This window comes from Enhydra lutris, unplaced genomic scaffold (genome assembly GCF_002288905.1).
Source record: "Enhydra lutris kenyoni isolate GAN:26980312 unplaced genomic scaffold, ASM228890v2 scaffoldscaffold21, whole genome shotgun sequence".
NCBI lineage: Eukaryota > Metazoa > Chordata > Mammalia > Carnivora > Mustelidae > Enhydra > Enhydra lutris.
Genome location: NW_019154105.1, coordinates 6,208,173 through 6,225,711, shown reverse-complemented (window position 1 = coordinate 6,225,711; position 17,539 = coordinate 6,208,173). Strand labels below are relative to the sequence as shown.

Below are 17,539 nucleotides of genomic sequence, written 5' to 3'. Positions count from 1 at the left end.
CAAAGGTGATGGGACTCCTGTAATTAAGACTTTCTTATAAAGCTTCCCCCTCCTGTCAGCCTTCTCTGACTTTGTCATTTCTCTGAATTTCTCTCATTCAGCTTTGTGTTTAGCTTTCTCACTGTAAACAAATTGTCTCTAGTAGTTGAGATTCCAGGAAGATTGCCAGGTTATAGCCCTTCAATTCCATAAAAAGGAAAGATACTAACTAAAAACATACACACGTGCACACGGTTCACGTGCCTGGTCTCTTACCAAGGTCTTCCCCTTCTTCCCTCAAATAGCCCTAAGAGACACAAAACGGCGGCCTCTCTCTCTCCTCCTCTTCCTCTCTTCTTTCCTCCCCCACCTCCCATTTCTTGGCACACAGAGAATGTCACTGGTGGCATGTAGCAAATCACATCAATGTGTTGCCTGTACCCAAAGGCCACGTGGCTTCCTCTGTGCCCCCCGCCCCACCCCCTGCAAGCCGGGGTGATTAATTCGAGGCATGTAGGTTACAGTGTTGAGCAATTACTCCAAGTGACAACACACACGGAGGCCGAGCAAGGCCCAAATATGGCCCTTTTCACCCACCCTTCCGAAACCCAAACATCTTGCCCAAGAGTACATTTATAAGCTGGGTCCTGTGCTTGTGCGCCTCCCAGATGGTAACAGGTCAGCGGTGCTGACTGCTCTGTGTCCCTTTCTTCCAGCTCTTCTACCAGTGACCTCTCCAACTTTGACCATGCTTATCTGAGGCCAAGCCCTGACCACTGCAGCTCCCAGGGGAGCATGGAGAGCCTGGAGCCCGGCGGGGGCTATCCACCCTGCCACCTTCTTTCCCCTGCCAAGTCCACCAGCAGCATCGACCAGCTCGGCCACCTCCACAGCAAGAGAGACTCGGCGTACAGCTCCTTCTCCACCAGTTCGAGCCTCCTGGAGTACCCGCCCGCTGGCCTCCCTAGCCGGGAGCTGTCGGGCTCCGTGGACGCCACTGCGGCTCGCGGTGGCCTCCTGGAAGGGATGCGGCAGGCAGACATTCGCTATGTCAAGACGGTCTACGACCCCCGGAGGGGGGTGTCAGCTGAGTACGAGGTGAACTCTTCAGCCCTGCTTCTCCAAGGTAGGGAGGCGCGGGCATCCGCGGACGGTCGGGGCTGCGATAAATGGCATCACGTTCCCCGGGGCAAGGGAGCGGCCCCCCCATCCTGGAGCCAGCCGTGCCCCAGCGCCCCGGAGACGGGCACCGCCAACCTGCCTCCTAAGGTGGGCGCACCCCTGCCCCCGGCTCGCAGTGACAGTTACACAGCCTTTCGGCAGCGAGAACGGCCCAGCTCTTGGTCCAGCCTTGATCAGAAGCGATTCTGCCGGCCCCAGGCAAGCCCCGCGGGGCCCCCGAAGTCCCCCTTCCTGGAGGAGCAGCTGCGTCCCGTGCCAGAGGGGAGTCCAGAGAGCAGCCCCCCTGCGCAGCCCAAGCACAGTTACGCCCCGAAGGCACAGCCCGGCCAGCCTCTGCTGCCCACCGGCGTCTACCCCGTGCCTTCTCTGGAGCCGCATTTCGCCCAGGTGCCGCGGCCCTCGGCCAGCAGCGGTGGCTCCCTCTACCCAGCGCTGGCCAAGGAGAGCGGGTGCGCGGCTCCTCCCGGGGCCTGCGACAGGATGGCCCCCATCGACCAGAACGGGAACCACGATGCGTCTAACAGGCCAGGGTTTGCCTTCTACCAGCCTCTAGAACACAATTTCGTGCCCCCAGTAGAGAGGAGACCTGAAACTTCCACCAAATATGTCCCCTACAAAGTCCACTTTCCTTCAGTACCTGAAAACGAGGAGGAGGTCACCCCGGAGAGGCCAGTCACTCCTCTCGGAGGTGACAGCCCGCATCCCGGCGAGAGAAGGAGCGCTCACAGCAGCAAACCATCTTCTAATTTCCACAGCCTCAGATGCCCTCAGGCCTGGCACGTGGGTGAAGACCAGAGACCTGCCCGGCCCCCAGAGCCCTGGGAGGCTGATCTCCATGAAGACCACAGCGCCAGCCTGCCGCGGGGGCTGGAGAGGGACAGCCTCGGTCCGAGCCCATCCAGCAACTTTGGCAGGACCCAGTCAGCCTTTTCCTCTCTCCAGAACATTCCTGAGAGTCTAAGAAGGCAAAGCAGCTTGGAGCTAGGAGGAGGAGCCCGGGACGGCTACCTGGAGGGCTGGTTTACCTCTGTAGTCAACAGCAAGGCAGAAGACTCCGGAAGGAGAGCTGTTCCTGAGCACAGGAGCCATCTGGACAGGCCCGTGTCCTACCCGAGGCCCGAGACCAGACCCAGTGCGGTGGCCTCTTTCCCCGGTGCAGGCCCGAGGTGTGAGGACCCCCCGCCCCACCTGCAGCCGTGCGGTCTGGGCAGGCGGCTCAGCTCCGGGGGCACCTGCGCCCCGCAGGGCTCTCAGCACGGGAGACCCCCCTGCTCCGTGCTCGAGAAGGTTTCCCAGATCGAGCAGCGCGAGCACAGCGGCCCGAGAGCCCCCAGCGTGAGCGGCTCTAGCTACGGCCACAGCAAGACGCTCGCGACTCCGAATACTTTTGGGCATGACTTTGAGGAGATGAAAGGCCGTGTCCGTCTGTCTGACTCCACCGACCCCACGGGCAACGGGGAGCAGCACTCCAGACCTCACGAGCCGAAGCCGGGCGAGGCCTCTGGGCAGCCGCACGGGCAGCCGCGGCGGAGGGGCGCGGAGGGAGGCCGGGGCCCCCGGCCCGCAGGCAGCGAGCCCCCACGCCGGGACCCCGCCCTGCCCCGCAGCCAGAGCACCTGTCAGCTTCGCAGCGAGGCGGGGAGGGAGCCGGGCTGGCCCGACCCGAGGCCCGGCAGCCCCGAGTGGCCGACGCCGGACGCCCCCTTCAGCCGCGCCTACCGGAACAGCATCAAGGACGCGCAGTGCCGGGTCCTGGGGGCCACCTCGTTCCGGCGCCGCGACCTCGAGCTGGGGACCCCCGCCGCGTCGAGACCCTGGCGCCCGCGGCCCGCCTCGGCGCACGTGGGGCTGCGGAGCCCGGAGGCGGCGGCCTCCCCGCACACCCCTCGGGAGCGGCACAGCGTGACCCCGGCCGAGGGCGACCCCGCCCGCCCCGCCGCCCCCGCCGCCCGGAGGGGGCCGCGCCGGCGCCTGACGCCGGAGCAGAAGAAGCGCTCCTACTCCGAGCCCGAGAAGATGAACGAGGTGGGCGTCGCGGAGGAGGCGGCCCCGGCGCGGCTGAGCCCTCGGCGGCCGGGGCTGCGCCTCCCCGAGAGCTCCGTGGCCGACCGGCGCCGCGTGTTCGAGCGCGACGGCAGGGCCTGCTCCACGCTCTGCCTGTCCGGCCCCGAGCTGAAGCAGTTCCAGCAGAGCGCCCTGGCCGACTACGTGCAGCGCAAGACCGGCCAGCGGCCCCCCTGCGCCGCGGGCTGCGGCCTCCAGGAGCCGGGGCCGCCGCGGGAGCGCACCCAGGGCGTCCACGCGCAGCCCGGCCTCGCCCCGGCCGCCAGCCTCTGCTCGCTGCGGGAGCCCGCGCCGCAGCCCCGCAGGGAGGCCGGCCCCCTGCCGGCCACGGAGCGGGGGGCCGAGGGGGACACCTCGCGGGCCCCCCGAGACCGCAGCGGCTCCTTCGCTGGGGGCCGCCTCCCGGGGGAGCGGCGACGCGAGGACCAAGCCCCAAGGGAGCAGCTCGGCGAAGCGAGTCACTATGGACAGAAGGGCGCCCAGAGGGTGGACAGGACCCCTGGGGAGCCCTTCTTGTGGGGAGCCGCGGCCAAGAGGGCTGGGAAGTCCATGTCTGCGGAGGACCTGCTGGAGCGCTCCGACAGCCTGGCGGTGCCCGTCCACGTGAGATCGCGGTCCTCTCCCACCACGGACCAGCGCCAGGTACGTGCGTCCTCCGCGGGCCTCCCCTCTCCCCCCACCTCTCCCCGCTTTAACCTTCTGGCCACAGACAAAAGGGTGGCATTTGTTTCCTTGGAGTGATGTCTTTCTTCATGCCCTGATACCCTTAGGGAGATACAGACCCGTAGATACATAGAGTCGTAAAGATATCTTGTATAGATTCACGTATCTTACATAGAGACACACATACATATAGAAGCCCGTGTGTGTACGCGTGTACACTTCATATCAGGGACTTACCCGCCTCTCAGTGCAAGAATGTATGGTTAGGAAAATTAGGGAATACCTTTTTTGCTGGTTCGGTTTTTTTACATTCATGGAATAGATACGGCATCTCAATATTTTAAAGATTTTAGCTTTGCATCCTCTTTCCAGCTTTTGCATTTGCAAAACATGAATTATTGACTCTAATAGTTACTGGCTGCGGAACCCCTGGCCGGCAGCTCAGTCTGCTTCACGTCTGTTATCTGACTAACCCTCACAATGTCAGGTCGTCTTTTGCCTGCATTAAACCTGGGTCTCCCCGACTCCCATCTGAATTCTTGGAGTAACCATTTTGGTGAGCTAGGAGAATCACAGACTTTCAAATTCTCACATAAAAGGATTTTCTCATAAAGATTTTGAACTATTCGAAGATTATGGGGTGCTTTCCGCTGGAGAGTTCAGCAAAGCTAGCAGTAGAACCTGAGCACTGTCAGGACTCGAGTAATCACCCTAATTCGTAGTCCCTCCTCGCTGCAAGTGCACTGCAGATCACGGGAGCTGTAAGGTTCCCTTCCCACTTCGGAAGGTATTAGGAATCCACATCCAGGTTAGCGCAGAGACCACACTCCACTGTCGCGTCTCCCATTCTGTTTCCCCCAGCAGAGCAGTCGGTCATTTAGCAAGCATGTGTAGAGCGTGTGTTGTATGAAAAGCCCTGTCCTGCACAGCTGGGGGAACCACAGAAGGAAGTAAGGCTCACGCCTTTCTGGGGTCCACAACCGAGGGAGGAAGATGAGGAACTTCTATATAAATGACTCAGGACCAGCGAGTACTTTGGAGCAATGATAGATAATGCACTCTGGGAGGGGAGAGGGATTAATTCTAACTGAGGGGAACTAAGGGCTTCTCTTGAAGGAGATGGTATTTGAACTAGGCTGTGAAGGATGGGCAGGATGTGGACACAAGATTGGGGGTTGTGTGTGGGAGGCATTAGTTGGTAGAAACAGCTTCCAAGAAGGAAAGATTCAGACATTACTGCCTGAGACCTTTTTTGCTGTGCTGCTTCTGAAACAAAATACGGTACCCATCTAGATACTGAAACAAAATACGGTACCCATCTAGATATGTTCTGTTCCAAAATACCCAGAAATATTTTCTCCCCAGTATAAATGCACAAAAAACTGTATGGAAGCCATCCTCCATAAGCTTTCATTAACCATTTTGCTCCCCTGAGAATGAAGCACAAAGCTAATTTCTGCTCCGCATCCCACCACCTAAAATACCGAACACCCATGTCAGCTAGTTTGATGGCACTTCGGTAGTATAACAACCCAAACATTTTCTCAATTTTTCTTCCCATGTTCTCTAAAGAAAATAGAAATGTTTAGGTGAAAGCGAAATCATTTTTTGCTATTTATTTCTTACTCTACTTCATTATCTCCCTTGGGGAATTAGTTGGATGGCTGTGACTGTTCCTCTGCTTTCTTCCCAAATATGTCTCAAGTCTGGTAAACTAGGAAATTCTAAGGTGGTGTAGAGAAATGATGAAATTCCTCCAACTCCCAGCTGAATGTGTCCTTTGAAAAACTTTTTTAGAGAAGTACAGAACCTTATCTACGTTCTTTTCAATAGAGTACGATATTAAATGCTTAATTTGGGGTCTCTGAAGCCAGAAGGGGAAAATATTTCAAAGTGAAATACTTGACCACTGCTGCTTTGCTTCTACAAACTCTGAAAACAGATGACCAGCCCCCAGATTGTAATTGTGCCAGGACTGGGCTCTTGAGTTTCCCTCTCCCACTCTCCCACCCAGCAACCAGACTTTGCCTGCCCCGAGACCTGGGCCACGGCAAGGTCTTCTCCTTGCCTCTGCATACAGCCATCTTCTACAGCCATCCTATTTGTAGAACTAGTTAAAAATAATAATAAAACGGAGCACCTGGGTGGCTCAGTGGGTTAAGCCTCTGCCTTCAGCTCGGGTCATGATCTCGGGGTCCTGGGATCGAGCCCCGCATCGGGCTCTCTGCTTAGCAGGGAGCCTTCTCCCCCCTCTCTCTCTGCCTGCCTCTCCTGCCTACTTGTGATCTCTGTCAAATAAATAAATAAAATATTAAAAAAGAAAAAAAAATAATAAAACTAGGCTCTACACAATTACTGTGGATATTATTTCAGGATATTGTTTTTCTATGTGCATGAATTCAAGACTTTACCATTATTATTAAGCTTTAATGAAGGTCGTCAATAAGAATTTGTCTCACCCCAGCTTTAGAGAACTCCGCAGAAACTGTCTGCCTACTAAGTTAAAGCGAAAATATGGAGCCTTTTTTGGGGGCTGGCTCATTCCATGGCACAAATGCCCGTCGCTCCTGCCAGCCAGATGCTATTAGAGCAGGATGTATAAGCTTTTGACAAAGATTCTGTTCCTTTTCAGAAGTCCATTAATGAGATAGTTTCTGCCGCCAAAACAAGTTTAGCAGGGAAGTGAGCTCCTTGTTGATACAAACTGATCATTCCTGCACCTGGACACCCACAGAAGGCTGCCCCCACTCGGAACCCGAGACCTGCTGAGACTCTCCGCAGGCCTGGGCCTCCCCTTGGCCGCCGATGGTCCTCTCTGAAACACGCAGCCTCTTACCACTCCTCCGTTCATTCTTCTTCATTTGAAAAGTGTAATTGTAGAACTAATGGATATTATTGATAAAGCTGAAGGACACCTAAAATTCTTGCCGACTTTCTGCTTTCTATAAAACTTCGGAAAACTTAACCTTTTTAAAATGGGTGGGCCCCGCGCAACTGCCGGATAATACCCACATATGTCTGCTTTGGAGGTGGAGATTCACACCTATTCATTGCATAGACTTAGAATCCTGCAAAGGCTATAAAAAGAAGCCTTTGGAGAAAGAAGATTCCTGGCTGGGAGTTGTTTTTTTCCAGATGCTGAGTTAGAGGTTTCTCTAGCTCTCACTATTATTTACAGAGCCCTCGGTTCCTGATATATAACATATTCACCATGTGATGGTGTGACAGTCCTTTAATTGCTGAGGAAATTGCTTAGTTCATCCCACCTGTTGGATGTACGCCCAATTCTGTAGAACGCTGCTTGGAAGGCATTCTAGCACCCCTCAGGAAGAAGCTATTCAAACTGTGCATACACAGAATCACCTTTCCATGAAATGTGAAGTTACAAATAGCTAATAATAATAGTAAATGTTTACTAAGTATGTATCAGTCATTGTTCTTCGTGTTTTATAAGCAGAAAAATAATCCTCACATATATGCAAAGAAGTAGATACTGTTGTCTCTGTGTTTCAGAAAGGATCCGAGACACAGAAAGGGTGAGAAATTTGCCCATGGTAGTGGGAGTGAGGTTTTTGACCCCCTGCTGTCTGACTCCAGATTCTGCTAGTCACTATACCAGGCTCCCTCCTTGAATAAAAAAAGACTGGGGATGGGAGGAGGCAGGAGTTAAATATCTATCTGAAAACTTCAAGCCAATGAATTGATTTCATTTTAACATTTATTGATTACTGTCATTCCCATTTAAATAAAATTTTAAGATTTCTCAAATGGATTCCTAATTCATTTTAGCAGATGCTTGGAAACTGATATCCACAGTAGGCGAATACTACTGTCTTTGTAGTTCCCTGGCCACAGAGATAGCAAGCTATCTAACTCCGAACCCGAAGCGAGAGTAAGCATCGGGATTCGATAGACTTCAGGTTTATAATAAAGTCTTAAGTTTGCTATACCTGATGAAGTCTAAGAACGGGGTATTTTTAAATCAGTCACCAGAAGTCAGATAACTGACAAACACAAACAGACATTTACCCAAGTGTCTATTGGAATAACTCTAACCCTCGTATTTCTACCATAGCCATTGCTGTAAGTACTTTATTTTCTATAAACTGGTAAGAAGTATAAAGTCTTCTCTGGCAATGAATTTATGCCCAAATCAGTGCAAGTAAATGCAGCACAAATTGATCTCCTTGGGCTTGTACTATATTGGACTTCTGTGCAAATGATACTGTAATCGATAGATTTAGAGAGGTCTCTTAATGGCCTATTAGTGGGTCTGACCTGTGCACACCCATGTAAGTATCAACTTAAGATTGATATTCTGGGGGTCAGCTCATGTGACTGCAGAAGTTAAACTCATTCTCATACTGAAATTCAAAGGAAATAAGAAAATGGGAAAATATACTTAATTGTTGTGGGCAAGGAGCTCAAAGGGGATCTAGAAGCATTCTCACTTAATTGCACGTTTTTGTCAAGAGGGGGTGAACAGGGAAAAGATTTTAAAGGACCGTAAGGTTTCGTGGAGAGCAGGAATTCCCATTCCGTAGAGTGATATTTGAGCAAATCGGAGAAACATGGAACTTCTTTTTCTCAAACCATTCAAGGCTGGTCGCATCCAGGCTGGCCTCCACTCACTTGTTAAGATTCCAAGGAAAGATGTTGGGCTTGAAGCCATCCTGGTTTCAACGCTGGTTCCGCGACTCGAACTGTGGGTTGCGGAGCAGCAGTTACCTCCCCTCTCCTCACTGTTGTAGACTGAACCACAGAGGGATTGTTAGGTGCCCGATACAATTCCACGCACGTAGTTTGGGGATTTTAAGGTACTTTGCAGTGGTTGGCACTCAGTAAAGCAACAAGGCATGGCTGCAGTGTTTTGTTTTTCCTGCAGGCCAGTACCACCTGTGGTGCCTTTTTTTTTTTTTTTTTTTGCCTTTTAGTACTTTTACCACTGACTGGGCAAAAAAAAAAAAAAAGGTAGAAAGTTAGTAGCCCTTTGGACAGATTAATGGTGAAGTAAGTTGCTAACACTTAAGTGTAGGGATCATATGGATTTAATTTCTGTTACCTGTAAATAATTGAAAATTAAATGTATTATCAGTAGCAACATCATTGTTTTCATCAGGACCTGTTCACATGGGCCAAATATTGTACTATCAAAAACTCACCAAAAAAACCCAAAAACACCTCACCTACCACCCTTTCAGGAAACCAACCTGCACCCTTATTAAAAACAAATAGAAGTAATGACTACCCCTGAAAAGGTGCCAAAGTTACTGCTACATTACATGTGGGTGAAATGTTTTTTTTTTCCTGAGAAGAATATACTTCAACCTGATTACAAGCCAGATTCATATCTCTTCTCTCATTATAACCGAGAACATTTGAGATTTTTGCTAAATTTAATAAACTATCCTTTTGTTGTCATATCCCATGTTTTCCTATCACTGTTTCAAAAGTTTGGTCCTTTGAAATAATTTTCATCGCTCTATTTCGCGTGCGGGGTCATTTTGAACCCTGGGCTGTGACTGTCATCGGACTTCTGCTTAGAACAGGTCTTTGTGAGGAGAGGCCTCTGGGGAGACAGACCGAGGCCCAAACCCTAGGCCTGCCACTTGTGGCCTTGGGAAGGGCAACGGCTTTGGGCCTGTCTCCTCCTCAGTGCCCTGGGGTTAACAGTACTTCCTGGGGCTTTGGGGGTGAAGCGGACAGTATGCGACAGTGCCGCGTTGGTGTCCGACACTAGTAGGCCTCCGATAAATATTCTTTCTCCTTTCTACTGTCACCCTCTTGGTAAATTTAAATGCCTGTTTGTTGGTAGTAACGCTGTGCCTTTCTTGTGTTTCAAGGATGTGGTTTTGGGGGAAAACAACAGCTTTGGTCTCATGAAGGATCCGTGTTATTCGGCTGCCCCTGGGTCCAGGTATGTCCGTGTGTTTCGGAGGCTCTCTGCTGTGAACGCTGCACTTTCGTGTTTCTCCTCCGCGCTACCAGAAAGGGAAATGTGACTTTACGATGTTCCACAGTATTGTGCATTGCCTTTTCAGTCTGTCTAGGCCATAGGAAACTTTAAAATTTTTCTTTATAGATGACTTTCTCTAAAAATGATACTTACTTGGAATAGGTTTTCAATGTGCACTTTGAATGAGGCAGTAGTTGACGTCAAGTAAGTTTAGCCTTAGAAAGGTTCACGGACCAAACGCTGAGGCCCTCACAACTGGGACCGTATGGGGCTCTTTTCTGGCTCAGCGCAGAGGATCAGGTGCTCTGACTAGAGCACAGGGAAGTCTGGGCGTCTCGTGAACAGCCTCACAGAGCGAGACAAACGTATCAGAAGCACATGAGGTGAAAAATAAAGCTCCCAAATCATAATTTTTAGGCCCTTAGGGATAGGAAATAGGAAAGGTAGTTTAAAACTGCCATCAAGGGGCACCTGGGTGGCTCAGTTGGTTAAGTGTCTGCCTTCAGCTCAGGTCATGATCTCAGGGTCCTGGGATCGAGTCCCGCATCCGGCTCCCTGCTCAGTGGGGAGCCTGCTTCCCCCTCTCCCTCTGCCCTTCCCCTCCCACTCATGCCCTCTCACTCTTAAAAAAAAAAAAAAAAAAAAAAAGCAGCCCACGTGGTGTCAGAAAGTGGGTACTAAGTTACCTTCTGTACTAGCAGACTATGTGCTTTTCCTCCCAGACTTGTGCCTCAAGTAAAGAAAGTATTCAAGGTGAGACTCAGAACTTTGGTTAGCTTCAGTGCATTGCTTAAAAGCTAGAGACAAGGGAAAACGAACAGTGACCTAGAGCACTGCCAAAAGGGAATCATCTGAAGTCAAAGGTGAAACTCAACCACAAAAATCAAATACCTCAATGACGGAAAGAACTTGAGTAGACAGTTCTCCAGAGATGGAAAAAAAAAAAAAAACTAGCTAACAAACATATACATAACAGGTTAGTCATTAAAACAGATTCCACTTATTCCGTGCCCTATTAGAGGACGTTGAGTGTAAAAATCGCTTATATCCTCGTCTGAACAATTGAGCAGAGATACTGCTCGTTCAACAGACATTTACTGACAGGGTGCTTTGTACCAGGTCCTGAGGATACCAAAATGAGTATGGGAGGAGAGCACCCAGCACATCTCCTGCCTTTGGGTTTTTAGTTCATCCGTTTGGGAACCCACCGGGAAGGACAGAGCAGCCAGTCTTAAATACTGAGAGGTTCTCGGTGAAGAAACCACCTCTAAATGAAAAGGATCCTTCAGGGGAAGGGCAGAGTCGCGTCTGAGAGAGACGGGCCCTTAACCATCTGCATTTATGATACAGAAACAACATCACGAGAAGAGCTAATTTGGTTCTTTGCAGTCTTTCCCTTCCATATGCTGCGTTATCCCGGCCTGGCGCGTGGGCGGGTTTATGGCAGGACTGTGCTGGGGCTCTGCCTGGGGACTGAGCCACAGCTCCCTGAGGACTCGGATCTGTAAGATGAAAAGTTCCATCTGCTCTCCAGATTCACAGGCATCCCGAGAGCTCCAAATGTGGAATTTTCAAACAAGGGTGGGTTTGCTGGAGATTGATTTTATTAACTCTTGCACGGCAGCAGGCAATGCTGCGGATTTCTATTTTGTTTTCCCTTTAGAACATAATAACAAAAGCATTAGAAATTGTTGGGTTTGTCCTCAGAGCCGAGGTAGAGGACAGGTGTTTAAATCACCATGTACCCTATTTGCTCATTATGATCGATCTCTCTCTACAGAGATAATTGCTTATTAGCTCCTTGGGTGAGACTCTCCCCCACCTTCTTACTTTCCATTCTAAAAAATGAAAACACTAGGAGACTAAAGGAAAATGGTAAATAAAACCTCCACATTCGGCAGCCCACTCAGATGCTTTCCCAACAGACCTCTCCCATGGGCATCCCACTGGGAGAGACTAAGGCAGCACTCTTTTTCCCAAAGGAGTCCTAAAAAGGCCTGAAGAAATGTACCTGTTTCCTTTTATATCCTGAGGCCTGCCCTGCAAAGCCGAGGGATGCGGGATATGTGTGCGGGGGAGGGGGGGCGTGGGGGAGCAGCGAGAGAGCTAATCATGGGAAATGCCTTGTGGCCCCAAGTCTGCCATTTGACATTTTCCTTTAGGAGTTTATGCCTGTCTGGCGTTTTTTTAAAAACGTTCTTTGTACAAGCAGTCGAAGGGAGAGTTCGCAGCTTCTCTGGGGTCCTTTTCCCTAAATGCTTTCCCATCTCTGTCATGTCTCTGGGTTCAGTATTTGCCCCTTTTTTCTGAGCCGTAACCCCGGGTGTGTGTCCCGCTCCGTAACCCTGGGTGTGTGTCCTGCCCCGTAACCCCGGGTGTGTGTCCCGCTCCGTAACCCCGGGTGTGTGTCCTGCTCCGTAACCCTGGGTGTGTGTCCTGCCCCGTAACCCCGGGTGTGTGTCCCGCTCCGTAACCCCGGGTCTGTGTCCCGCTCCGTAACCCCGGGTCTGTGTCCCGCTCCGTAACCCCGGGTGTGTGTCCCGCTCCGTAACCCCAGTTCTGTGTCCCGCTCCGTAACCCCAGTTCTGTGTCCCGCTCTGTAACCCCGGGTCTGTGTCCTCCAGGTCGCTCGGTTGCTCAGAAAGAGGCGGTGAGGACATGCCGTTGCTCAGACACCATCCTAGCCCTCGCTGGGGTGGTCCAGGCTACAGAGCCGTTGGCGGAGCCTCTGTTCCCAGCAAGTGTCCTGGAGCCCTGGACCCGCAGAGGCAGGCCGGCAGAACAACGCCTTGCCCTGGTCTGCTGCCCACGGGAGTGCCGGGGCAACTCACAGACACCAGGGCTGCACACCTGACCCCACTCGGCTCAGCTCTGCCGTCCCCCGTTCCCTTGAGCTCGCAGGCTGCCGCCGACCAGCCGGCTGGAAGGGACGGTCAGGCAGGGCAACAGCTTCTCCTGCCCCACACCCTGGCAGTGACCCACAGGAGCAATGGTCACAGCCTGGTGCAGCCTGCCCGTCCCAGAGGCCACGAGCCCGACAGCCCAGAGCACGGAACAGAAGAGGCAACGAGGAGGCGGGTCTCACACCCTCCGTGGCCCGCCCCCCCTCGCGTGAAGTGGGCCCCCGTGGCCAGGGAGGACGACCTCCCCGAGGCCTCTCCCTCACCTGAGTGTGCAAGCCCGCAGCGCTACAAAGCACAGCAGGCCCCTCCGAGCTCGGGCAGCGGCCCTGACGACACGCCGCTCGGAACCCCGAGCACTCCGGGGAGGATCTCCCTCCGGATATCGGAGTCCGCCCTGCAGGCCTCCCCACCACCCCGGGAGGACTACGATGACGACGTGTTTGTGAAGGACTCGGACCCCAGTGCGGCCTCCTGCCCCACGTTTGAGCTGCCCCCACCCCTGCCGCCTCCACAGAGCCAGGACACCCCAGCGGATAGCTTGGACGACTTTCCCCCACCTCCTCCCCAAGCTGTGTGCGCGGTGGCACCGGGCAGTGAGGCTCACAAGGGGCCCCGTCCCAGGTAAGCGGGCGACTCCGTGCAGGGCGAGACCCCACGGAGGCCGGAAAGGGCTCATCTGGTAAGAGATTGTCACCCTGCAGCCTCCCCAGACCCTCCTCCCGCTGGCCACAGAAGCGGACTTCTGGGGGTGGGGGACTGTATAGACTCGAGGGATGAAACCGGCAGAACAGGGTCATTCGTGTACTTTGGCTGGTCGCTGCCTTGCTAGCCAGTTCCTAGCACGGGGGACGGCGGAGCAAGAGTGCGATAAGTGAGCACCAGCGGCCGGAGGGCAGTGTTCGTTTCCGAGGGCGTGATAAGTTCCAAGGGTGCAATATCTCTCTTCCCTGCTTGAGCTCCTGATCGGTTAAAGAGGCAGAGGAGGAAGACAGAGAAAACAGGAATGTCACTTTTATTACTGATAGAGCCGATACTGGAAAGCACGGCTTCTCTGTGGGTGTCCGTGGGCCTCCTGACGTCGCGCCCTAAAACAGGTTCGCCTGCCCACCCTCAGGCCGTGCTAGAAACCCACGGGGTGTGTGTGTGAGAGGGAGAGAGAAGGAGAGAGAGGGAGGCGTAGAATAGCCTGGAGGCAGCCTCACTCCAAAAAAAAAAGAGGTTGGACTACAGACAGGCTGTGGTCAGCTTTCTTTCCAGAGTCGCTCCATGTCCATTGGAGAGGACAAAGAACAGAACTAAAAGTCAGTTATGTTCAGGGAAAATCTTGTGGAAGCCAAGAGAATGGGTGGTAGCTCTTCCGAACTAATGCTCCCTGGGACAAGTGATCTCCAAGCCCCAGAAGAACACTTTGCCTCAGTGGCAACTCCCTCTAGACACCACGGGAGGGATGTAGCACCACTGCCCTCTGTTCCCTGGGACCTTTCAGAAAGCTCTGGAATCTCACTGCAACATCCACCACAACTGAATTCCCACTAGATCCCTCCCCCTTAAAAAGTCACGCAGCTTCCCTGTGACCAGCGCTGGGCTGAGGAGGATGCCATTTAGGAACCCTACAGTTTGGGGAATGATAACCTCAGAGCATGACTACCTTGTCCTTCCATTCCTCACGTGAGAAGCAACAGCCCTGAGTCTTCCTGCCTCTCTGCTGACTCCTCTTTTACCTTCTCTGTTTTAATATCCCCAGCAGCTCCAGCAAATTCGCCGAGGTGACCGTTGCCAAGGAAAGGTGTATTCCCAGTATAGTTCATTCGGCCGGCCGGCAGGCACTGGCTTCCGGATCCCAAACTTCTGTCAAGGGTTCAGAGGCCAACGAGACCAACCCCCCTTCCAGCACGGGTGCTCTGCCCCAGCTTGATGGGGCTCTTGGCAAGCAGCCAAGCCCCGGGCAGCCAGCTCCCATCAACAACCCCGTCTGTGGGACTCAAGGTTTAGAAAAAAAAGTCAGTTCTGGCTCTCAGAAGTCCTCAGAAGACATCCGAACAGAGGCTCTGGCCAAGGAAATCGTCCACCAAGACAAATCTCTGGCAGACATTTTGGATCCAGACTCCAGAATGAAGACAACTATGGACCTAATGGAAGGTTTGTTTCCCCGAGATGTTAACTTGCTGAAAGAGAACAGCACGAAGAGAAAGGCCACGCAGAGAACTGTCACCTGCTCAGGATATGAAGGCAAGAGGTAAGTCCCTGGGAATGCCTGCGGAGACCGAGTTTGAAACTCCTTCCACGGGGGTGGTGGTAAGTCTAGGACAACTTACGTGATGTTTTCCTGCCTCCAGAGGCTCGGACCCAAGAGTGACACTCCATCGCAGCCTTAGAATGGCTCTGAGGAGTGAGACGTGGGACAGACCGACCATGAGTTACCAGGCACTTGCCCTACAACAAAAATAGTAGTAGTGCTGATAACTGCCATTAATACTGTTAATAGTGCTCAGTTCTTCATGTCGGTCATTGTGTTGATGTTTCGTGTGAGCATTATCTGATTCAGTCTTCAACAAGAACCTCCTGAAGTGGCTCCCAGTTTTATCTCCCTTTTACAAGTGAGGAAACTGGAGCACAGAGAAATGAAGACCGTGCCCCACCGAGGTCCTAGAACACGTGAGTGGCGGCCTCTGGATTAGAACTGGGCACCATGACCGTGCCCGCTCTCTTAATGACTTTGCAGTGTCCCCAGCTTGGTGAACAAGCAACTGTCCGTTCTCGGTCAAGGTCATCTTAGTAGAGAGCCCCACGGGGGTCTGTGCTGAGGGGCAGGGGAAAGGGGTGAGCACATCAGAGACCTCCTCCAGGCAGAGGTGAGCACAGACTGTGGGAAGGATGAAGCTTGGACAAATGGGCTCGTTAACTACACTGGCAGCCACATTCCGAGAGTTAGCCTGGATGTTTGCTTCATCCTGAAAATCCAGAGGACCTGGACCTGAGGCGCGCTGTTACGGCTGGGTCTGGCCGGGAGCCTCTGCTCCTGCAGTGCCCGGAGCGCGTGATTACTACGGCGCGATGCGTCCCAGCACCCCGCCACCGGGGTCTGTGTTTGTCGTTCTTTTGATTTCTCCTGGGTTATTGCAATATTTTCTTGCGTATTTGATTTCCTTCAAGGCCAACTTGGGAAAGGTTTAAAGTGGTTTTTGTTTTCTTTTTAATCTTCAATGAAAGCTATGTGGATTGAGGGACCGGAACTGCATAGTTAGTGGCTTCTAGACCAAATAAAAACAGCGTTTCATCTAAATTTGGTCTTGCCTTTCAGAAATTTCCAACTGGTCCTAACTAAATTACTGGCAAGAGTACTATGCTTTGACTTGCGGGACGGGGAGGAAGAGTTAGGGAGTCCTTACGAGCTCTCGGGTAGCTGGTTGGAGCCTCTTCTAGTCCGAGGCCTGAACTGTCCCTCTGTCCATCCCACGCTTCAGACTTGGCAGAAACTGATGGAGGTGAAGTGACTTATCCTGGGTCATGTGTTCAGCAAACGCTTACTGAGTATCTCCAACGTGCCAGCCAGTCTGCTGGCCTCCATGAGGGACCCAAGCATGGGGCTCTGTGGGTGTGCCGGTCCCTTAACTATGCGTGTCTGTAGCAGATCAACGTCAGGACCTGCCATCCGTTCTGTTCTCTGACCTCTTGCTGTAGAAAGGCCAAAGTAACTTACAGATACATCCTCAGCTGAGCATTTCCTAGCATCATCTCGAGAGCTCGCGTTCTCAATGTAGAAGTGAACGGAAAAGTCACCTAACTTGCAGCCCTGAGACTGGCGGGAGGAACTTCAAGAGGGTGGCCTGCGCCCTCTTCTGGTGGGAAGGACCATTGTCCTGGTGTGTGTGCGACTCAGCAGACAGCCTTCGGGAGGGTTAGTTAGTTAGTTAAATGCTCGAGAAGCCGATTTGTTCTGCAATGAGTATATCTGGGTGGAAAAGCGTACCAGAAGAGCTTTTCCAGTTTTTTCAGTTAAGTGAATTAAATGTTGCTTAGAACATTTAACACGAAACCATATTGCTTAGAAGAATAGTCCTAGCAAGCCGGAGACTAGTAAAAATGACTTTCTTTGGTGGGTCTTTATGCCACAGCAAAATGTTGGCCTAGATATTAAGTCACCAGATTGAAGTACCTCTGCAAGAGAACCTAACCCATTCCCGTGCATCATTTACTCAGCTGGTAGCACCTGACTTACACCCGGAGAGACAGCTTGGTTATAGTACAGCACAGAACGCTAACTCGATACCGCGTTTCTCAATTCCTGGTTTGTTCTCCAAACTCTTGGCACCCCCGCTGGGTAACGAAGGAGTCAACTTGGCGTCCTGTGCGCAGTGACCAGCAGGCTCTAGGTTTCCTGGGCTCGTCCGGGATGGCGCGCTCCCATGAGAAGGGACGATGCCGCGTCCAGTCAACAGTTATGGCAGGAGTTGGGAAGGTTCTCTGACCCTGGGAGGCCGAGACCGCAGTCTGAGATGCGCGCAGCCCCTTGAAAATACCTCCACGTTCACGGAGTCACGGCTGCCCCAGGGCCCCTCTGGGAAATAGGGAGTCAGCATCGTTCTTACACTTTTCACAAAAGGAGAAACGCACAGGCAGGCTACAGGACTCACCCAGAGGCATCGGGGAGATCCGCAGGCCTGACTCCCAGTCTCCCCAGTATGGCCTTTGGCGTTTTCCAGAGCACGTCTGCCTGGAATGAAGAGCCCTACGCAGTGTAATCCCTCAGTAAATATTTATTCATCTAATTTCTGGGAAGGGACTGAATAGA

The 17,539-nt window shown here is 52.6% G+C and overlaps 1 protein-coding gene across 1 annotated transcript in view; it reads left to right on the top strand.

Annotated features, from left to right (window-relative positions):
• Nucleotides 1–17,539, top strand: part of LOC111149141 (protein Shroom3-like) — a 288,780-nt gene that overhangs the window by 258,390 nt on the left and 12,851 nt on the right. Inside the window, exons 5-8 of the mRNA XM_022506085.1 lie at nt 696–3,867; nt 9,732–9,805; nt 12,469–13,368; nt 14,495–14,983. Of these exons, the coding sequence (XP_022361793.1) occupies nt 696–3,867; nt 9,732–9,805; nt 12,469–13,368; nt 14,495–14,983 (4,635 nt within the window). The remainder of the gene's footprint in view (nt 1–695; nt 3,868–9,731; nt 9,806–12,468; nt 13,369–14,494; nt 14,984–17,539) is intronic.